At 45.8% G+C, this 23,687-nt stretch overlaps 1 protein-coding gene across 4 annotated transcripts in view; it reads right to left on the minus strand.

Moving 5' to 3' along the window:
- Positions 1 to 1,695: 1,695 nt before the first annotated feature.
- The window catches only part of LOC129167063 (uncharacterized), a 29,803-nt gene continuing 7,811 nt past the window's right edge, over positions 1,696 to 23,687 (minus strand). For 3 of the 4 annotated variants that reach the window (XM_070543165.1, XM_070543167.1, XM_070543166.1), the window contains 6 exons: positions 23,334 to 23,435; positions 22,668 to 22,769; positions 8,562 to 8,601; positions 8,362 to 8,469; positions 6,075 to 6,185; positions 1,696 to 2,066 (listed from right to left, as the gene is read on the minus strand). In XM_070543165.1, the coding sequence (XP_070399266.1) occupies positions 1,849 to 2,066; positions 6,075 to 6,185; positions 8,362 to 8,469; positions 8,562 to 8,601; positions 22,668 to 22,769; positions 23,334 to 23,435 (681 nt within the window). In that variant the 3' untranslated portion in view covers positions 1,696 to 1,848. The remainder of the gene's footprint in view (positions 2,067 to 6,074; positions 6,186 to 8,361; positions 8,470 to 8,561; positions 8,602 to 22,667; positions 22,770 to 23,333; positions 23,436 to 23,687) is intronic. The other variant, XM_070543168.1, reaches the window with a different exon arrangement.

The raw sequence follows: 23,687 nt of genomic DNA on the forward strand, positions 1-23,687 counted from the left end.
CTGGCCTTCTCTGCCACCTTCTTCTCTCTAACTTCCTCTTGTTTTTCTTGCGTTTATCCTGAATTTCCTCTTCAGGAGCTAAGACAATGGACCCCTGGCTGCAGCCAGCAATGGGGCCCCTCAAGCCAGCTGAGTCTTTTCACAACAAAGCCCAGGGGCTTCAGGGTAAATCCTACAACTTGGCACGCTGGTGTTCCAACTAAAGGATGCCAATGTCCGCCAGCATTGCTGCACTCTTAATTTGCAGCCTCCTCTCTGTGTTTTGCCGTGTTTGTCTCTGTGACGGCATGTTCCTGCCTGTCCTCCTTGTCTCTGAGATCCTGTATTTTTAGCATTATTTTGTTTCTTTTCTGGCACACACTTATGAATGTTTCCCTTTCGGCAGAAGTTCCATAGAGTTCTTAAAACCTGTTAAACAGCTATTACATCTTTATGGAAATGGGTGTGTGGTGTTATGAATAATGGCTAAACACTACCATAAACAGATTTAGGAAAATGAAAAGGGATTCCCACATCTTCATCTGATTTCACTTTCTGATGCCCGTGCCACAGGGCCACATCCTTACACCTGTCATGTGCTCTTCTTCAAAACTATAGCAGCCGAGCCAGATACTGAAGGGCCAGCAAAAATCAAGATAGACTCTTAGTGTTAAATCTTTGAGTGGATTTTAACTCCTTAAGTGTTCGTTTAACAGATTCCAAATATGTCCAGTGTTGGACTTAAATATTGCATCAGTGTTGTTTTAACTAGAGGTCAACAAGCTGTTGAAAATGAATCTTTTCTGCCCTGAAGAGTGAGTCCACAAATCAGACAAACACAAGAAGTGAGTGCAGGTAAGCAGTTGGAAACCCTGTTTAAACCCTTAAACAGCTGCTCTGAACTACATATAGTGATTAGATAGCAGCTGGAAGCTAACCAACCCATTAATGTAACAGCTTTTAATAAATATAATTTCATAGGTAAACTTATAAAAGTACACACACACACACACACACACACACACACACACACACACACACACACACACACACACACACACATTCTGGTTTTTGCCCCTTATGAGGCCCACCGGTTTTTCTATGCTTTATGGGATCCACCCTTTCCAGTGGTCCTACATCGCTTTTAAAAACAAGGTTAGATGTAAAAAAAAATCTAAATCATTAATATCACTTCAATTTAACACATTTCTAAAGTTTTGACCAAAAAGGTATTTGGCCACTTGTGGGGACCGTTTCTAGCATTGCATACTTGTGAGGTCCATTCACATACACACGTACATATCAAGTTTTTATATGTTAATGGGGCCCACGGTCACTATCTGCAGCTGCTGATACCAGTCTTTATTATTACTCCCAGTTTCCTCATGTTGGACTAAAATATTTTTTTGTAATAAGTGATTATGTATATGTGTGAACATTTCTATCTGCGATGACAGATTACAAGACATTCAGCTTCAAAGACAGTTTAATAACAAAATTGAAATGACCAATTTAATTACATTTTATGCCATATGCTTGTGATTTTTTTAATTATTAAATCATTAATCTAATCTCCACTGAATGTTTTAACAATATCAGTTTGAAGTTCTATGCAAACCCAACATTTTTTGTTACATTGGCATTGAAATTATGCGTTTCATTGGACTGCATTCAAAATGCCTTGTTATTACAGGTGTAAAAAATATACAAAAAAAAAACTGTGAAATGTTTTTATTTGTACACAACGGAACAGCCATAAAACCTAAGCAAACCCTTACAAAAACAACAAAAAGTAACAACAAACACAACAAAGGACAAAACATTTTGACATCCAATGTTTTGCTTTTACCTCCGTTCAATTAGGTGCTTTCATACTACTTTTCTTCTCAGGGCTGTAATGCGATTTTTAACATAATATTTACCAGCTTTCCAGTCTCTGTTTCTGAGAGCTTCAGGTGCAGCAGTAATACAGCGCTGACACTCTTCTTTACCAGGAACTTGACTCCTCACGATAAATCTCCTCAAATGTTTGTCCACTGCAGCACACTCTTCTGGGGTCCAGCTTCTCTTGACAGCTGTTTGTTTTTCTGTGTGGACAAAAACAAAACAATGTAGGTTTTCTATTATAAAGAAGTTTTAATCTTGATTAACACTGTAAGACCCACTGTTTTAGAATTACAACAATTTTGGTTATTGTCCAAAATTATTCCACAAATTCAGTCTCATAAATCCCCAAGGCCCTCTGATGGTGGTCAGCACAAAACTTACTGCATGTAAACAAATCAGGTAACAGAATTCCATTTGTACCATTTCCATGTACTTGAAGAGAGGTCCAGAGTCTGGGGGCTACAGCAGCAGATGATCTGTCACCTTTGGTCTTTTGCCTTGAGCTGGACTAACAGTAGGCTTTGGTCACTGGACCTCAGGGACCTGCTGGGGTGTAGGGTCTGAGAAGAGCACCAAAGTATGGTGGTGCTTGTCCATGTAAGGCCCTATAAACCAGAACCATGATCTTGAAATGAACCCTGAAGTTGACTGGCAGCCACTGAAACTGGAGGAGAAGCGGGGTGATGTGGGTGTGTTTGGAGGTCCTGGTTAGAAGCTGAGCTGACAGGCATTCTGAACCACCTGTAGACGGTTCAGGGAGGTTCTGCTCAGACACGTGAAAAGAGTTGCAGTAGTCCAAGCGTGAGAAGATGAAGGTGTGGAGAACTGTCTCAAGTTCAGAGCAGGACAAAATGGGACTCAGCTTTGCAATGTTCCTGAGATGAAAGAAGGAAGAGCGAACAAGAGAACGGACTTGAGAATCCAGGGTGAGAGCCGGGTCAAAGGTCACACTAAGACTCCTGACGGAGGGTTTGGTGTGAGAAGCAAGCTGACCAAGATCTCTGACTTTGGGAACCAGCTTGTCTGGGGCACAGATGAGGATCTCAGTCTTATCTTCATTCAGCTGAAGAAAGCTCCCAGCCATCCAGGTTTTGATAGAGTCTAAGCAGGTGTGTAACAGCTGCAGCTTAGACATCTCATGGGGCTTAAAGGAGATGTACAGCTGGGATGTCATCTGCATAAAGATGGTAGGAGATTCCTCTGAAAGAGCTCAGGATGTGCTGAAGAGGAATCAGATAGAGGAAGATGAGTAGAGGCCCCAGTGCAGAACCTTGTGGGACACCATGGGTGAGGGAGGTGGTGGAGGACCTTGGAGATGGCCACAGCGTTTTTAAAGTAAGCAGGGACCTGACCATAAACCAGAGAAGCATTAATTGTGGAGAGCACGCTGGGATCGATGGACTGAGAAGCACTTTTAAACAAAGATGAGGGTAAGATGTAGAGGGGGCATGCAGAGGTCTTCATAGAGTTGGCTAGTTTGGTTAACTCAGGCAAAGAAACAGGAGCAAAGCTATGTAGGATGATGGGCCTGGTTGGAGTCAGGAGAGGCAGAGATAAGGCTGAGGGAGAGATGCTAGATTTGACCTTATTGACTTTGTCCACAAAGAAAGACAGAAAGTTCTCACAGTCTACAACAGAGTGAATGGAGGCTGTAGGAGAGGCAGGGGAGAAGATGCTTCTGATGGTGTTAAACAGCACCTTGGGATTCTCTTTGCTCTGGGACACCAGGTTGGAGAAATAGTCAACCTTTGCATCTCTGACTGCAGAGTTAAAGGAAGTCAGAAGATTCTTTAGATGCAGCAGATGGACATGGAGACGGGTTTTCTTCCACAAGCGCTTGTAACAACAACAAGCTACTGACCATCAACCTCTGTGACGGGTCAAACTGACCCGACATGTGCCTCTGCTTTTACCTGGAGCCGAGATGGCTGCTGAGACACACTCTCCTTCTGCAAGGACGGCAGAGGCTGGGTTCTGATAACCAGTCGTCAAGGACGCAGTGTGGGGAAGGAGGACAGCTGAACTGTTCATCTTATGATTTTAATAAAGAATGAGATCTGTTGATGAATTAATTAATATGATCAACTGCTGAATCAATTTGTGATCAAACTTGTAAATGATGTTTAATGGAGATGATGTGATAACGAATAATACACCACATATTGTTAAACACACAGCAGGCAAGAGCAGAGCTTCTCAAGGGCAAAGACGTCACGATCTGGGAATGCCCCGGGAAGGGGGGGTCGTTCTACAAAACTACTGACAAGCGAGCTGAGAGTCAGTTCGTTGAGACTTCACAGGGCCCGTGAATTCCTCTTCGACAACATCAGAACTTTGGCACGCTGCCAGGTTCTGGACACTTGCAAGCAAGCTGAAAACACCAACTGAGTTCCACCATCAAACGTGGAACGGTTTGCTTAAACTTGAGCCAATCAGAGACTGATTTTGACCAGTGGACTTTAACCTCAAAGCCTCACGGATTGGGAGACCAGCTGGGAGCGACCGTGTTCCTCCATCGACCGGGGTCCGTCCAAGACACCCCCCAGGTGATTTAGGGCACTCATGATCACTTCTTGTTCCAAAGCGACACAGTAGACTAACCCAAAACATCATTTCTGTTTCAGACAGATGAACTAAGCCCTCAGCTAAGCTCTGCTCTCATGCACATTTTAGCTCATTAAACATCAGGGAATTGTTAACTGTGTGAGATTTTAAATTGTGATTTATAAATTAAATTCTTTTAAAATTGTTGAAGGTTGATCTTTATTCAAGCGAGTCTAAATACCTGAGAATAAAAAGTTCTTTAGGTCTTCTGAGAAAAATAAGCGTTGTCCGAATTAATATTCAATCAATATTAATCATTTCCAAAGGTTGTTAAAATAACATTCCTTATTTCACGTAAAGGGAGCATTCTCCACTTTAACACGCTCAATTTTTCTGCATTGGTGCTTTAGGCTGCAAAGGCTGTCATTAAATGATAATGATAAATGACCCGCGCTTGTATAGCACCTCTCAGAGTAAGGACTCCAATGCGCTTTACACTACAGTGTATCATTCATCCATTCACACACACATTCACACACTGATGGTGATGAGCTATGATGTAGCCACAGCTGCCCTGGGGCGCACTGACAGAGGCGAGGCTGCCGAGCACAGGCGCCACCGGTCCCTCTGACCTCCACCAGCAGGCAAGGTGGGTTAAGTGTCTTGCCCAAGGACACAACAGCAGCATTCTCTGTCAGGAGCCGGGATCGAACCTGCAACCTTCCGATTACTGGACAACCCGCTCAACCTGTTGAGCTACTGCTGCCCCCAGGAAGTAGGGTTCACTGCAGGAACTGATCTGGTTCTGACAGGACAGATGTTGTCCAGAATGGAAATGCAGTGCTTGTTAAACTGAGAAGTTAAGGAATCTGGGTCGTTATCAGAAGAACAGGGTGGATCAATAGCAGCAGAAAATTTGCTAGCTGTGCTCTCATTAAGAAAACGAGAACTAACCAGAAGGTGAGCAGGAGGTGGGGAAACTGACAAGTTAAAGATAACGCAATGGGGATCTGAAATATGAACATCCTCAGGACAAACACTACCAGCATGTAGACCCAAAGTAAAAACAAGGTCTAGAGTGTGTCCCTTGGTGTGTGTGGGGCCAGCAACATGCTGGGTAAAGCTGAAGGAGTCAGGAGGCTGGACAAGGTAATGAGAAAGTGGTCTGAGGCATCATCGTAGATGTAGGTCTGGGCAATAAATCGAAAATGTATCACTATCGAAATTTCTGCCTCTTATCGAGATAATTTTTCCCATGTCAATAAATTTGATTAAAAAAAAGGTGTGTAAGTTGGCAATGTTCATGTCCCTTTAAGAAGCTGTACCACCTTGAGTCACATAAAAATGTGATTCAACGTAATACATGTGACAGCCCCATCTAGTGAACAACTTTTGTTTCTGCACATACCTGTAGTTATCGTCCATTTATCGTTATTGAGGTTCAAATCCTCAATATATCGTGATATTGATTTTAGGCCATATTGCCCAGCCCTACGTGGATGTTAACATCACCAACAATAACCAGTCTGGACAGCTTCAAGGTGGAGGATAGAAAGACACTAAACTCCTTAAGAAAAGAACTGTTTGGACCAGGAGGACGATAAACCATGGCACAGTAAAACGGGTCCTTATGCCCCAGAGTGCAAGAGAGTGCAAGCCCTTACCTCTCTTTTTTGCAGAGACAGTCTGGTTTTGGACTTGTGGCGTGGAGGTACATTCTTGCAGGGATGACATGCTGACCTCATGTTCTGACCCCTCTTCTGGCATACTGACATCTGGATCAAGAAATAACTTTATTAAAGTATACAATACACAAAATATGTAATAGCCGTCAGTATAGTGGTTGTTATTTTATAAAATAAGTATATGGAATTTGTGTCTCTTAAAGGGAGAGACGGAATTTCATTCTGTCTCCTATTCTAAATCATTTTCAAGTGACTAGTGAAGTAAAAATATTAATTGTCATGTTAGCCCAGGGATGGCCAACTTCACTCTTTAGGGACCCACATCCTACAGGTCTGAGATGTTTCCCTGCTTCAACACGCCTGATTCAAGTTAAATAGATTAAACAGCTTGTTGCCAAGCTCTGCACAATGAATCAGGTGTGTTGCAGCAGGGAAACATCTAAGACTTGCAGGATTGTGGTCCTCAAGCAATACATTTCCTCATATAGTGTACAGACGAAAGACTGTCCTACGCAGCCCACTAGTGCTGAAGTAGCTGTACGCCTCAAAGATTGGATGTTGGACAACATAAAATGAACTGATTTCTTAGGTGTGTTCTTACTGTGTCGTGGTTCTAATTCCATGCTTTCGTTCTTTTTTAAACACAGAAACAGTTTTGTTTACCTGTTTTGTAGCTACAGTTTCACCGACGGCAGCCGTCGGCGAAACTGTAGCTACAAAACAGGTAAACAAAACTGTTTCTGTGTTTAAAAAAGAACGAAAGCATGGAATATGAACTGATTTCACCAGACAGCGACCGTTGTTACTGACATTACAAGTAGCGTTATAGTTAAGGTTAGTGTGCACTTACCTACTGTTTATAGGTTGCTCCAATCTCAGGGCACAGACTTCATGGAGAGATTGCATGGCTATTAAGACATTTTTTCTCCTCAATTCTGCACGAGTACACAGTTACAGCGAGTGGAGAACAAGTACATAGTTGAAGAGGAAAAATGTCAAGATGAAGCTGAGCGAGTTTAGTTCATGTCATCTAACCCGATGGCATACAGTATGCGTTTAAGCCAGTGATGAGGAGGAGGGGCGCAGCGGCTACGGACAAAGATGACAGTGAGGAGAGGGTTGGCAACCCTTTGTAGTGCAAATGCGGTCACTGCTCAGCCGTGGAGCAACAACCGTGGAGTCCGTTTGCTGCCATGAAGGAGACTTGGATAATGATAGGTATTTTTAAAATGCTCCTCTTTTTAAGTAATAAAATAATAAACTTGTGGATTAAAGGGTTTTTTCTTATCCTCAGTTGTTTTCAGTTAAAGGGCCTTTTTGTCCTCTTCACTTGGTCTTACAGGATGGTTACATTGGAGGTTGCAAGAGTGAGTGGTAACTCGTAGCTTTGGAAACTGAATTCCTGGCTGTCAGTCATAAATTAAGTAGCCAGCAGGTTTTGGCTTTCAACAAAAACTCTGTGACTTGAGAAATCCCCGCCTTAGACATGCGGTGGTTGGCCAAACCTCCTGACAGAGATTTACGGGTCTTTGTTTGGAAGACTGTGGGTGGAATAAAACCATTTGGAGTGCAGAGGACTGACCGAGAGCTGAGGTGTCGAGAGGCCTGGAACAGGCTTCTGGCGTGTTGGCTCTCCGCTGCTTGTTCTGACAGTGTAAAACCATCTTTTCCTTCTATTATTAATGTTTGTCACGTGTGTCTTAATGTACTGTACGTGCATATAAATATATGTGAGTCCTTTCTTGTAATAAAATCCTTCTTTGAATCTATTTTTGTCCGTCTCTCTCACCCATGTATGAGGTAAACGTGATTTAAATTGTTCTAAATAAAACTAATCTTTTAATCTCCCCCTTGTGCAATCACAATTATTCAGCAGATAAATGTGCTCAGGGAATTGTCCTGCGTCACTTTATCGTGGACCTACCAGATGTTCTATAATGAGAGAGGTGTTTTGTAGCTATGCTATCCCTGCGTGAAGTCCACGCAGAGAGATTGAAGCAACCTATAAGCAGCAGGTGGATGCACGCTAACCTAAAAGTTAAAGCTGCTTGTAATGTAAGGCAGTACTAACCCAATGTTCAGTTTTAAAACTGGGGTTGTGTTTGACTGTGTTGATTGTGCAGCCTCTGCATCAGACAGGTCTCCTGACAGAGTTGCAGGAGGAGGAGGTGGTTGGGACAAAGGAGGGAGATGGGGTTGTTGATGCTAATTTTTGTCATGCACTGTGTGAAAATGCACCAAAGGTAAGAACTGCATTGAAGCTCACCTGTTGCAGACACTCTTTGGTTTTGACTTTCTGATATGGAGGTACATTCTTGCCTGGATGACATGCTGACCTCATCGTCTGACCCCTTGTCACCTAGCACACAGACATCTGGACGTAAATAATTACTTGTAAGAATAAAATACACAAAACAGGTAAAACAGATAATTTAGCATCAATTTAAGAACATTGCATACACATACCTTCAATGTCCTCTGCTAAAGGTCCCTCCATGTGAATGGTCTAAAAAGATAGTTGAACAAATATTGGAAAGCTGAACTTGTGGGCAATCTGCAAAAGTATACAACTATAGAATTATTCTCTTATCCGGTCATCATTACTCTTAGGGCAGGAATTTAACTTTTTCATCCACCAGATTCAAAATTTTACTGGCCACTCAATGTTCTTAATGCCGCCTTTACAAGAAAGGATAACCACAGGTTGACTTGCAATAGTGGATATTTCATCAAGGGAAGGAAAAAGCATTTGGGCACAAAATCCTCGATAACTTTAAGTAAATGACGTGTTTTCACCAGCTCCAGACTAGTGAATTTCAACGCAGCAGCAGCGGTGATGTTCGCACATCCTTTCCTAATAATACCGCCTATCATGTTAACGTCATTAGCTTTATATATACACCCCCACACTAGCAGGCTCCAGCGACTAAAGTCTACGCTGTGGTGAGATTTTTTCCCACTCTGTTGAAGAACAAGAAGAAAATATCATTTCTATAGCGCCTCTCAAGATAAAAATCATGAGGCGCTTCACAAAAACAAAAACAAAAAATATAAAAAATTGTAAAAATATAAAAAAGCACTTAGAAAATGTTTTAAAATATATTTAAAATAAGCAAGAATAGGCAATTGCGACTTAAAAGAAAAAATGTTAAGAAAGAGAGAGTGTGACTAGGAAAGAGGGAAATCAGTGGATCCTGAGGAAGGTGGAATAGGTGGGGAGAGCCGAATAAAGAGAGAGTGGTGAAGAAGGTCATACAAAAGCCAGCTTGAACAAGTGAGTCTTCAACTGCTTTTTGAAGGAGACCACTGAGTCCACTGATCTCAGGCTCAGGGGGAGAGAGTTCCAGAGTCTGGGGGCCACAGCAGCAAATGATCTGTCAAAGCTACAGCAATACTGCACCGAACAAGAAGATGGCTCTGCCTTCACAGGAAGCATAAAGGAGAATAGTTTGGAAAGATTTTTCCAACCAATACAGGTACAACTACTTATTTATCATAGATACACCGACAGTTATGATGCAGGAAGCCATGTGCTATTAGTTGTTTGCCACCACGCGTCCAGTGAAGAGCACAGCGAAGAAGACGTGCTGCTGCCTAGACTCTCCCGGTGTGAAAAGGACCGCTTTGAAGTTTGCGAGTAAACCGTTTCGCTGTCGTTTTGTGCCACTGATGCTTCCAGTGTGAAACTGGGGACAAGTTTTCTGGCGGCAGCATAGGCGTATCACTGCCCCAAATGATCAGTTGCATAACACATTTGAATGCGCTGTACTGCCAACATTACCTGCCAGGTGTGTGGCTTGATGATTGTGACCCCCCAATAAGCCATTTCGGTACTGCGTTGTGCGCAATGCATTCTGGTGTTTTGGACCCTAAACTGACAGAAGCGAACATACATATAGATAGGGAAAGCGGCAAAATTTATGATTTGAACAGTGGAAAGTTGTTGAACTGAAAACATATTCGCCTTAGAGGGCTGCCTGTGAAAGAACTAAGTGCACTAGCGTATGCAGCTACAGTGCAGAAACTACTAATTGTTTTGACGAAATAAGTGGCGTAGTTAAGGCTGATTATACCAGCTTTTGACATTTCATGGAGTGACAATCCCAGACCCACAAACGCTATTAGAAAGACTGGGAAGGAAAAATGTTGGCATGTAGAAGCGACCTCAGCTACTTTTCATCCCAGAGCTCATGCATTCAAGATGTGCTGTATCATAATATCGCAGGTATTTTCTTGCTTGTGAAATGTCTGTGTTATGGGTAGCAGTTAGCACCTAGCCTATGAGCTTTTGCCATGCTTTTAAATTCTTACAATTTGTATTCATGTATGGGTTTTTTACTTCTTAAAACCTGTAAGAGCCCGGATAAGGCTGTGATGCCCTGGCCGCCCACTGAATGGGACAAGCATGTATGCCCCCATCCTAACGGGAATGCATCCGTGAAAACAGAAACATGTGACATTGTACGACCAAGAGAGACTCCAAGCATCAAGATGTCGGGGTTCCCCCAGTGCTCCAGATCTCATTTTACTGAGAGGAATGGGCAGCATATGTTGTTTGTGATGCAGCAGGTTTATCTTGAGATATCTGAACCAGCATTGGATGCGTGTCATATGTTGCAAACCAAGAGGAACTGCTATATGGCCTGCAGCCATCAAGCCAAGCAGCTTCATCACTGTAAGAGCTGTCACAGTGTGGCGAGGTTGCATGTGGCTGATTACGTGTGTTGAGACTGGGAGAGGTAGGCTCTCATGATGCTGGAGTTCAGCTTTATGCCCAAAATGGTGATCAGCTGTGATGGGATCACAGAACTTTTCTCCCAATTTATGGAGAAACCGAACATCCTAACGTGATTAGATGTTCTGTTAGTGTTCTCATCTGTGATTCCACGTCGGACTCTGAGGGAGCCAGAAGGAGCAGATAATCCAGATAAAAAGAACCATCAAGCCCACCGTGCGTAATGGCTGAAGCGATGTCTCTAGACAACTCTAGAAGGTGCAGGGAGAGAGGGAGTAACTGAACAGGAGTCTGTTGTACTGATATTGGACTCTGTTGAAGGACAAACACAGGAATTTCCTGTGTTTCGGGACCACTGGAATATGGAAATATGTGTCCCTCAGGTCGATAGAAGTTAACCAGTTGCCTGGACGAACGTAACTCTAAAACTGTCTCATGGTGATCATGCGGAAGCGCTTTTCCGCTATGAAGCGGTAAAGTTGAACAGGAACAGATCGTGGATGAGTCTGACACTTCTGGCCTTTTTTTGTAACAAGGAAATTGCGGGAATAGAACCCCAAATTCACCTCATCTTTTGGACCCCTCGAGATGGCTTCCTTTGACAGGAGCTCCTTCAATTCTGACTGGAGGGTGAAGAAGTGGTCTGATGAAGTCAGTCTCATTTCCACAATCCTTGAGAATGGAGGGGGATGGGACCGAAATTGAATGGTAAATGGCCTGTATATGATATTGTGTCTTCTAGAGTCCTGGAACCCCACAAGATGCTTCACAACACAATCAATCATTCTCACACACATTCACACCCTGGTGGTGATGAGCTACATTGTAGCCACAGCTGCCCAGGGGCACACTGACAGAAGCGAGTCTGCCATACATATGCGCTACCGGTCCCTCCAACGACCACCAGCAGGCATACCATACCATACCATGTTTATTTGTAAAGCACATTTAAAAACAGCATGACAGCTGTCCAAAGTGCTGTACTGTAGTAAAAAAGAAGGAAACGTAGGGTTACATTATATAAACCCCGGTTCTTTGATAACAGAGTGAGGTGTTTCACTATGGGAATCGCCCTGGCGTGACCAACTACGGAAGATCCAATGACATCACGTCTGTCCCTGACAGACTGGTTGCGCAGTGCCCAGGCTCCGCTCACCCAGTATATACATGGCCAACCAACCCCTCTTACTCATTCGGATGATTTCTTACCGTTAATGCAAGAAGGGAATTGTTGGTGAAACACCTCACTGTTATCAAAGAACCGGGGTTTACATAACGTAACCCTATGTTCTTTTTCTAAATTCGTTCGGTGTTTCACTATGGGAGATATGGCCCACTCCTGGATTGCATATCCATCCCGAAGCGAGCTGCAGCAAAAACTCTGCTTAACCACTAAGCAGATGTTGTGCATCCTGCCTCCAGCACTGAATACGCCAGTGAAGGTTGAGACACATCCAGCCTGTAAAACCGCACAAAAGTCAGCGGCGTGGCCCAGCTAGCTACTGCACAAATATCCTGGACTGACACCCCACGAAACAGGGCCCAAGATGTAGCCATGCTCCTTGTAGAATGAGCCCTCACCCCCCAGAGGGGGTTCAGCACCCTTACACCTATATGAAAGGCTGATCGCTTCTACAATCCAGTGTGCCAGTCTCTCGCAAGACACAGGTTTGCCTTTATGGGCCATGGCCCAAGAAACAAACAACTGGTCTGATTTTCTGAGACCAGCAGTCCTGTCCATATAAGCCCCTAAAGCTCGAACAGGGCAGAGACAATGAAGTAAGTAAGTAAGTAAGTAAGTAAAGTTTATTTGTAGAGCGCCTTTCACAGATATAAATCACAAAGCGCTGTACAACATGAGTAAAATCAGGGCAAATACCTCTAACCAATAAAAACATCATAAAAACAATAGCAGTGACAATAGTAACCAAAATCAGGAGTAAAAACAAAGTCAAGGTGTGAACAAGAACAAAGCCATCTTTTAGAATATTTAGCGGGGAAAAGCCTGGATGAAAAGGTGAGTTTTAAGATGTTTTTTGAAGACCTCTACAGATTTCAAGAGACAGAGATTTGAAGGCAGACTGTTCCAAAGTCTGGGGGCAATAGACTGAAAGGCCCTGTCCCCTTTGGTTTTTAGTCTGGTTCGAGGAACAGCCAGGAGGTTTTCAGATGTGGATCGGAGGTTCCGTGAAGTGGTGTGTGGGGATAAAAGCTCAGATAGGTAGCTTGGAGCCTGGTTGTTAAGAGCTCTATAGGTCAGCACTAAAACTTTAAACTGTATTCTATATTATACCGGGAGCCAGTGGAGGGACTGTAAAACTGGGGTGATCTGAGCTTGTCTGCTGGATTTGGTTAGGAGTCTGGCTGCTGCATTTTGGATGGCTTGAAGGCGTGAGAGGGAGGTTTTGCTGAGACCAGTAAAAAGAGCGTTACAGTAGTCTAAGCGTGATGACACAAAGGCATGGATGATTTTTTTCCAGATCTGCAGTAGAAACCAGTTTACGGACTTTTGAAATGTTTCTCAGTTGGAAGAAACAAGAGCGGGAGATGGTTTTGACGTGTGAGTCTAAACTTAAAACCGGATCAAAAATAACTCCCAGGTTTCTAATGTTGGCCTTGGCTGATGGGCAAAAGGAGGCAATTTCCTGCTCGATTTTTGGTTGAAGTTCGGGGGGTGCAGAGATCAGGGTCTCTGTCTTGTTGGCATTTAGAACAAGAAAGTTGCTGGACAGCCAGTTACTGATCTGGGTCAGGCAGAGTACAAGGGTGGCCAGCCTGTCCAACTGGTGTGGCATGAAGGACATATAGAGCTGTATATCGTCAGCGTAGATGTGGTAGGAGATGTCTGGGAAAGACTGAATGATGCCAGCTAGGGGAAGAATATAGAATGCGTATAGTAGAGGCCCTAGAACTGAACCTTGTGGAACCCCGCATGTTAGAGAGGCAGTATCTGAAGAGAAGGTTTCCGACTTCACTGTGAATGTTCTGTTTGTGAGATAGGAAGAGAGCCAGTCTAGAGCAGAACCTGAAATCCCAGCCAGGGCATTTAACCTGTTTAGTAGTACGTTGTGGTCTACAGTGTCAAAAGCTGCACTGAGGTCAAGCAGGACCATGACAGAACATTTCCCAGCATCAGCAGCCATCAGGAGGTCATTATGCACCCTTACTAGAGCAGTCTCGGTTGAGTTCTGCTTCAGTAAGCCAGATTGGAAGGGGTCAGAGATCTTTGACTTGGAAAACCAGGATCTGAGTTGGGTTTCCACAAGCTTCTCAAGTACTTTACTGATGAAAGGTAGCTTAGAAATGGGCCTAAAGTTACTGGTGGAGCTGGCGTCAAGGTTGGGTTTCTTTAAGAGAGGAGTCACTACTGCATTTTTAAAGTAAGATGGAACACAGCTTTGGCTCAGTGAGCTGTTGATCATAGACTATGTTTACATGCAGCCAATATCCGGGTTATGATCAGGTTAAGGTCGGTATTCGGGTTTCTGAGTTGATCAGAATAACCCGTTTAGAACCATAAATAGAAAGAGTTACCTCTAACTTGCATAACCCCATTTAAATGCGGACGTTGGGGTAGCGTCAGGACGTATGGACTACGTCCAGACGCAATATGCGTCATTTCCGGTTCTTCTTGTTCTGGTATCCGTGAAAACAACATGTTTCCCAGTTCGGAAGAGATAGTGACCGCATTTGTTTGCACTTTAGTTTCCTCGTCACTCAAAGTGTGGTGCTGTGCCGAAACTCGCCATGTTGCTCCCAACTTGTTGTTTACTTCCGGTGTTCTGGCGCATACAAGACGTCTCGCTACTCAAAAGACCAAGATTCCTTGCGAACAGAGCATGCGCAGAACACACGCATTGATGGGCATATCCCGATATGCGTTTACATGACCAAACATTCGGGTTAGAGAAGGGTTACCCCAGGTGTAGTAACCGGGTTTTTAAAAACCCGGTTATGAGCATATCCGGGTTTTTGGCGGTGTTTACATGGCCGTGCGGAACCGGGTTATTGTGAATATTTGGGTTTTAAAAGGGTTACTGGCTGCATGTAAACGCACTCATAGTCAACAGAGATGGACTGATAGAGGCAAGGGACCCGACTAAGACAGAGAGAGGTAAGATGTCTGATGAGCATGATGAGAGCTTCATCTGACTGATTATTGAGGCTAAGTCATTTAGTGTAATTGGGGAGAAGGAGGTGAAAGACTCGGAGCACTGGGGGGCCTCCCCTCCTGAGGGTGGGGGGGTGGGGAGCTGGTGGAATGCTGGATCTCAGATTCAGCACCTTGTTGGCAAAAAAGTGGAGAAAGGTGTTACAGTCATCAGCTGAAGAAAGTTGAGCCTGCTGCAGAGGAGAAGACACGATGCTGGAGATGGTATCAAACAAAACATTAGGATTATTCTTATTTTGACATATGAGGTTGCTGAAGAAAGAAGACCTGGAATTTTCTACACCTTTGTTGTATGACTCGAGAAGTTCTTTAAAATATTCGCGATGAACAACCACACCTGTCCTCTTTCACCGTTGTTCCGCTTTTCTACAGGAGCGTCTAAGATCAAGAATCTGGTTGTTCAGCCAGGGAGAACTGGAGGCACTGGAACTGCGGCTGGTTTTGTAAGGGGCGACCTGATCCAGAATTTTGAGGCAGTGATCATTAAATGAGTTTGTAAGGAGCTCTACGTCATCAGAGGAAGGAGGTACAAAGTCAAAGAGGGAGGAGAAATTTAAAATGGTAGAACTGTTGATAATACGTCGTTGCTTGGCAGAGTCTGGTAAAAGAGATTCAGAATTTAGGTTAATATTTAAAGAAACTGACTTATGGTCACTGAACACAACATCATGTATCTGCAGTTTATCAACAAGAAGTCCGTAGGAAAAGACCAGATCCAGGGTGTGGCCTGCTCTGTGAGTGGGACCAGACACGTGTTGAGAGAAATTAAAAGAGTTCATCATGTTTAGGAACTCCCTAGTGGAGCAGTTAGATAGATCCTCAGCATGGATGTTGAAATCTCCAGCAATGATTATCCTGTCTAGTTTAATAGTTGAAGATAGGAGATCCTGAAAGTCAGACAGGAAGGATGAAGTAGATCCAGGTGGGCGATAGACCAGAATTCCATAAACTGGTAGAGCTCGACCAATTTTAATCATGATCATCTCGAATGAGCTGTAGGAGTTTGAGGATATTATTTGGCACGAAAAGTGTTTCTTAAAGATAACAGCTGTTCCTCCACCGCGGCCTGTGGTCCGTGGAGCAGAGAAGAAAGAGCAGTCTTGGGGACAGAGCTCACGGAGATGAGTGACGTCATTTTCACGCTGCCACGACTCAGAAATCCACAAAAAGTTTTATTTTTCAGTGCAGAACAGATCGTTTAGGAAGTGAGACTTGTTAGCGATGGAGCGCGCGTTAATTAACGTCGTTTTCGCAGAGAAATCTGGCGATGTGTGTACCGCAGGCTCCATAATGGCGGTCGGCTGGCGGGCTAAGCTACGTAGCGACTCCAGGCTACACCCGCGGAGGTTCTTTACCTTTAGGTAGCGTCCTGCATCACGGGCACCATTGAGCAGCGAGATCAGCCCAACTCCGCTGAGTTTCTGTGGGATCCGCCACAACGCAGCCACGGAGCAGCGATCGGGAAGAGCTTCACCTCTCGGGATCTTTCGGAGCTGAACGAAGAAGCCAGCTCTCTTCCCCCGTTTCCTCTTCCATGGTCTCCGGGGCAGGCCCACAGGTAACAAAGGGCCGACACCTGGGTTAACGCCAGGTTCCAGAGGGGGTGGAAAAGCGGGTCCGGTATCGGAGTTCTGGAGGTTGATCATCGCGGACCTAATCGACAATAGTAAGTCTCGACCATATGTTAGCAGGGAATCCGCACCAGATAGAGAAAAAACAATAAAAAACAACAACTAACCAAAACAGATCAGGAGCCTAGCAGACGCACAGACACTCATGGGCGCCAATTAAGCTTCTGCTCTTCTGCTGAGGAAAAAGGAGGTGGGTGAAAAGCCAGCAGCTCCACAGGGGAGCAACTATAAGACAACTCCATTACTTTAGGCACAAAAGCTGGATTGGGCCGCAGACACACTTTAGTGTAGCCAGGGGCCCACCGTAAACACGAGGGACTGACTGACCATGCCTGAATGTCACTCACTCTCTTTGCTGTAGTTAAAGCTAAGAGCAGCGCAGTTTTTAAAGAGAGAAATTTCAATCCAGCCCCATCTATAGGTTCAAAAGGATGATGACAGAGGGCCTCCAGAACTAGAGAGAAGTCACACAGTGGTACCAGTGGCCTAAAGACTGGTAGCTTACGGCGAGCACCCATCATGAAGCGACTCACTAATGGGTGTTGCCCCACCGGTTTGTCACCAAACCCCACATGGTATGCATAAATTGCAGCCAGATACACCTTAATAGTGGAGAAAGCTTTACCTTTGTCCATCAGACTCTACAAAAAACAGAGTACATCCACCACCGAACACTGAAATGGGATGACACGTTTCTCTTCACACCACACCTCAAAAACCCTCCATTTACAGCTGTAAAGAGAGCAAGTTGAGGGGGCCCTAGCGTTTTGAATGGTGTCAATGACACTTGGGGGCAGGCCTGCCACGCTCAGGTTCCACCTCTCACGGGCCAGGCCCACAGAGACAAGCGGTCTGGGTGAGGGTGATAAATCTCTCCCCTGGCTTGGGACAGGAGATTACTGCGGACAGGCAGGGGCCAGGGTTCGTCCCAAAGCATCTGGATTATTTAAGCCACCCATGGCTTGGATGGCCACAACTGAGCCACCAAGATCAAAGACAGGCCCTGTTCCCTCACTCTTATTAGAATGGAGGAAATCAGACTGAGAGGAGTAAACGCGTACAGCAGCACTCTTGGCCACTGGTGAGCCAATGCGTCAACTCACAGAGGCGCGTCCGCGTCTGTCAGGGAGAAGAAGAGTGGGCAGTGGGCGCTTTCCCACGAGGTGAAGAGATCTACGGTAACCTGACCGAATCTCAGCCATATTTGGTGCACCACCTTGGGGTGGAGTTTCCATTCTCCGTACAGAGGATTTCCTCTGGACAGAAGGTCTGCCCCTCTGTTCAAGCTGCCCGCCACATGTGTTGCGCGGACTGAGAGGAGTCTGGAGCTGCACCACACAATTATTTCCTTGGCCAGTGAGTGCAGCTGTAGGGTGAGTGTCCCGCCCTGACGGTTGATATAAGCTACCACTGTGGTGTTGTCTGTCTTCACTAAGACATGACGGTCCCTTAAGTAGGGCAGGAAGTGCTTTAAGGCCAGAAACACTGCTAGGAGTTCCAGCACATTTATGTGAACCTGTTTCAAACTGCGTGACCAAACGCTGTTCACTGCTCTCCCCATCAAGGTGGCCCCCCAACCTGTAAGAGACGCGTCCGTCGTCATGGTAACTCTGGACACCACCTCCCCCAGCGGAACCCCAGTTGTGAGAACTGTTCAGTCTCTCCAAGGCTGGAGAGCTGACATGCACGCCGGAGTTATCTTCACTCTGCGGTGGAGATGACGGCGGGAGCATAGTCTTAACAACCTCACCCACCACTGAACATCTCTCATCATAAGAAGCCCCAGTCGCACCACAGAAATCATTGACGCCATGAGGCCGAGAAGGCGCTGGCAAAGTCTGTACGACGCACGGTATCCTAACTGAAAACGTGCGACACACTGTGTGAAGGACGCAATCCTCTTCTGACAGCGAAACGCGATAAGAGAGAGAGTTTATCTGAAGACCCAGATATTCTGTGCATTGTCTGGGGAATAAACTGCTCTTTGTCCAGTTTATTTTCAATCCCAGGTCGGTCAGATGGCTCAACACCACCAGCGCGTCGCTGGCTGCTTGCTCCCGGGAGGGAGCGCAAATCAGATTATCGTCTATGTGAGAGAAAATTCTGATCTCGCGAGTCCTCAGTGAGGACAGCGCTGCCTCCACACACTTGGTGAAAACCCTCGATGCTAATGACAGCCCGAACGGGATGGTTTGAAACTCGTAGGCTGTGCCCCGATAGGCAAACCTGAGAAACTTCATGTGTAGAGGATAAATAGAGATGTGAAAATAGGCATCTGCGAGGTCAATCGTGACAAACCAATCTCCTGGGCAGATGGAACGGCAGAGTGTTTTGTGAGTCAACATTCTGAAAGTGTACTTGCGTAAGTGTTTGTTTAACACATGCAGGTCGAGTATGGGACGGAGAGATTTCCCATCCTTCTGTGGAACAAGGAAGTAGAGCGAATAAAAACCCTGGTGGGCCTCGTCGCTCGGCACCATCCTGATCGCTTTTTTTGTTCAACAGTGAAGCAATTTCGTTTTCCAGGATATGCGCCGAATCCTCTCTTGCCACTGACGTTATTATCCCGTTGAAACAGGGAGGTTTTGAGGCAAACTGAAGCCTGGAACCCCAACAAACTGTCATCAGAACCCACGAGGGAACTGCGCATGCGCGCCACCTCTTGGCCCGCACCGAAAGCAAGCCGCTGTTGGGTGACGTCATCTCCGTCACCTGAGCAGCCTCGACTCGTCCCGTGGGAAGAGTGAGAGGGCCCTCTGCTGGGCGCAGAGGGACCTGATGGGGTTTGTTTATTATTTTTTGTGGGGAGCTGTCTGCCCTTGACTGAACGCCTGGCTGCAGAAAAGCCGTCTTTATTTTTAAATGACCCCCCTGAACATTTCTGCACACATCTGGGAACAAAGTGCTTGGTGACACTAACTGCATGCTCATGAAAAGTGTTTGGTGACACTGCGTTTTCTGCTCCACACACTCGCCACTCCTGCTGGACCGGGAACCACAGGAGTGTCTGAACCCTGAACACAGAGGTCTGTTTGTACCTCTGAAAACCTCCTCTTTTTCTGGAGAGGAGAAGCAAGAGCAGCTAGGATGACTTCTTCCTCTTGCCCTCGCTGGGGTGAGACGGGCGGTTCCTCGCGGCTGCTGCTGCAAAAGAGTGCTTCCCCCATGGGCGAGGGTTCTCCGCCTTGTTTGGCTGACCACCTGCCGATCGCTGTGGTCTAGCCCCACCCTGTTGACCCTTTGCCGCTGGGGCAGCTGCTGCAAACCCAGGCTTGGGTGCCTGAGGTGGCTGAGGGTTATGTTTACGAGGCAAGCAGAGATTGAGGGCCTCACCTTCCTGCTTCCTGCGGGTGCTTGTCTCAGTCATCTTCTCCAGGGCGGGCCAAAGAGACCTTTGACAGGGTCAAATGCTGCATCCATGACATCAGCTTTCTGGCTGTCACCTAGGCCTGACAAGTTTAGCCACAAGGCTCTCTCACCCGAAACCCATCACACGTCCACAGCCCTGGACTGCTCCTCTAGAAGAGTGCAGGATGAGATCATTCACCACACAGATTTCATCCCATAAAGCCGGGTTAGGCGCCCAAGAGTCCAGCTGACGACCCATTTCCTCCAGGATTTCTCCTTGATAAGCTGACATTAGAGTAACTGCATTGAGGGAACACACAGATTGGCCAGCATATGTGTGCATCCTCTGAAAAATGGATGCCGTGAGACGATCCGTTTTAGATGGGAGAGAGATGCTGGATGACGCTGACACGGATCTGCGGTTGGGGTGAAGGTGGTATGCCACTGAAGGCTCCACAGTTGGGGGTTCGGCCAGCCCCAATTCCCCCATCCCATGCACCTCCAGTTTGGAGTATCCCTTGGTGGGGAGTTTGCTTTTAAATGAGCTAGACCAGTAACACTTGGGTGGAGCGGAGGACAGTGGAAGCCTCATACAGGTCTCGTCCCACACCTTCTGTCCCTTGGGCTGCCGGCCACTGAATGTTGAGCTTTGCAGCTGCTCGCCTGCAAACCTCGTACACGTCGGTGTCCCCCTGTGATGCCACCCCAGTGCCGCTAGGTGGCCTAGAGTGTTGAGCCGGGAAGGTGGAATCCTCTTCCTCCTCGTCCATGTCCAAATAGAGGAGGTAATCACCCGCATCGAGCAGCCCACTGTCAACCAGTCCCTCGAACAGAAGTGGTAGCGGGGGCTCCTCCTCCATCATATCTGCCCAACTTGTGGAGGCTCGCGGCTGATGGTCGTCACCTGCATCACAGGTGTGGCCAAGCCGAGGCCTGGGTTCCGGCTGTTAGCCACTGCCACTCTAAGCCTCCTTTTTCTCTGGCATGGAGGAGCAGTGAGGGCATGTCTGCGGGTTAGCCAGCGATGCCTGGGCGTGAGCAGCACCCATGCACACTATGACAATAGGATGAGGGTCCCTGCCTGAAATAGAAGCCCCACATGACGCCGGGCACAGGCGGGATGCAGCCTCTTTAGCCTTTGGTTCCGACCCTTCCGTCTGGGTAGGGGTGGAAGCCATAGCTGAAAAACCGACTGGTCGTGACAGATTAGCCTGAAAAAGCGTTAGCAAGCTAGTTAGCAGGTGTAAGTCTGCAACTATAGCTATATTTTATATGTAGGACAACTCGTCGTGACACGTTAGCTGCAACAAAATAGCTCATTAGCGAGTAAATGCTAAATAAGAACAGGACAAGCTCGCAACAACGCGTTAGCTTGAGCCACACTCGCTAATACTACTCCGTCAATGACAACCGAGTAGCCGCGGGAGCAGTTCGCCGTGACGCGGTAATGGTTCCTAGCAAAGTGTGCCAAGTGACTTAGAAACACTTACTCAGCTCTAATCCAGACTGCATTGGGACTGCATTCGGCGACGGATCCTGATGGTACGCCTGGGAACAGTTAAGCAGCTGACCAAAGATAGCCTGAAAATCGCTGAGGGAGCAAAGTGTAGTTTCTCACGGGAAGAAAGCAAGAAAGCGAGAATGAGTAGGAGGGGTTGGTTGGCCGTGTATATACTGGGTGGGCGGAGCCTGGGCACGGCGCTACCAGTCTGTCAGGGACAGACGTGATGTCAATGGAGCTTCCGTAGTTGGTCACGCCAGGGCGATTCCCCGTAGTGAAACACCGAACAAAGATAGAAAAAGAACCCCGAAATAACAAACAAGATTGAAAAAAATTATAAAGGATAAAAGGGATAATAAATTAAAAGAATTAAAAGATTAAAAAAAAATAACGAGTAAAAACAAGGTCATGACTAAAAATATTTTAAAAAAACATACTAAAAGGTAAGCACATGTCAACAGGGAAGACACCACAGACTAAAACACTAACAGCCTGATCATTGATCAAAGTTAATGATAAAAATAGGCCTTCGGCACTGACTTGAACCGACACAGTGACGGGGCCTGTCGAACACTGAGGTGAAGAGCATTCCAAAGTTTGAGGGCAGCAAACACGTAGGCCCGCTCCCCACTGGATTTATATTTCATCTTTGGGTGCAAAAGAGCAGGTGATCTGCCGATCTTAGGCTTCTGGATGGTACATATGGCTTGAGCAGTTCTGACAGGGAAGCGGGAGCTGGACCATTTAGGGCATTGTAAACAATAGTTAAGACCTTAAACTGGATGCGGTATTCACAGTGGATGAATCAAAATATTGGTTTAAAAATGTAACAGCTCAGACGGTATACAATTATGAATGTTAAAATCACAGCTGAGGTCATGTCTGGTGTTACCATAGTGCACTAAAAACATCTACAAGAAGAACTGGACGGAAGGGCCCCACTTGGGTCAGACTAGACATACGAGTGTGTAAAGGAGAGACTCCAGATAGAAATGTGTTTGGAAGATGGAAGGACCCCATAAGAACATGACTGGAAACATGACGGTGTGTGTGGCATTATCTGGCCTTCCCCACCCAATAGGTTCACCTGACTACCATACAGCCACATGAGCATTGGTCCAGTTTAGTAGTAGAACAACACCACATACATGTCAGCACAGAAGGAGGTGTTTGAATGTACTCTTACCTGTGTGTAGGTCTCATCTGGGATTGGTCCATCATTAAGCATCTGAGGAACAGGGCTGGCCTCATTCTCTTCTGCTGCAGCAGGAGTCTGAAGGCCTTTCATCTGAAATATAGATAACAGACAAAAGACTCAGAACTATATGAAGAGACTTTCGAAGGCAAAAAAAGATCATCTAACTGTGAAACAGCAGCACAGAACGACAACTGAGAACATGGCGTGGCCTTCTGGACTACTGGTAATGAGCAGCTCTCATGACGATTCCAGGAGTTCACAGTGGATGAATCAAAAAATTAGTTTAAAACATGTAAAAGCTCAGACGGTATACAATTATGAATGTTAAAATCACAGCTGAGGTCATGTCTGGTGTTACCATAGTGCACTAAAAACATCTACAAGAAGAACTGGACGGAAGGGCCCCACTTGGGTCAGACTAGACACATACAAGTGTGTAAAGGAGAGACTCCAGATAGAAATGTGTTTGGAAGATGGAAGGACCCCATAAGAACATGACTGGAAACATGACGGTGTGTGTGGCATTACCTGGCCTTCCCCACCCAATAGGTTCACCTGACTACCATACAGCCACATGAGCATTGGTCCAGTTTAGTAGTAGAACAACACCACATACATGTCAGCACAGAAGAAGGTGTTTGAATGTACTCTTACCTGTGTGTAGGTCTCATCTGGGATTGGTCCATCATTAAGCATCTGAGGAACAGGGCTGGCCTCATTCTCTTCTGCTGCAGCAGGAGTCTGAAGGCCTTTCATCTGAAATATAGATAACAGACAAAAGACTCAGAACTATATGAAGAGACTTTCGAAGGCAAAAAAGATCATCTAACTGTGAAACAGCAGCACAGAACGACAACTGAGAACATGGCGTGGCCTTCTGGACTACTGGTAATGAGCAGCTCTCATGACAATTCCAGGAGTTCACAGTGGATGAATCAAAAAATTAGTTTAAAACATGTAAAAGCTCAGACGGTATACAATTATGAATGTTAAAATCACAGCAGAGGT

This window comes from Nothobranchius furzeri, chromosome 13, assembly GCF_043380555.1.
Source record: "Nothobranchius furzeri strain GRZ-AD chromosome 13, NfurGRZ-RIMD1, whole genome shotgun sequence".
NCBI classification, from domain to species: Eukaryota; Metazoa; Chordata; class Actinopteri; order Cyprinodontiformes; family Nothobranchiidae; genus Nothobranchius; species Nothobranchius furzeri.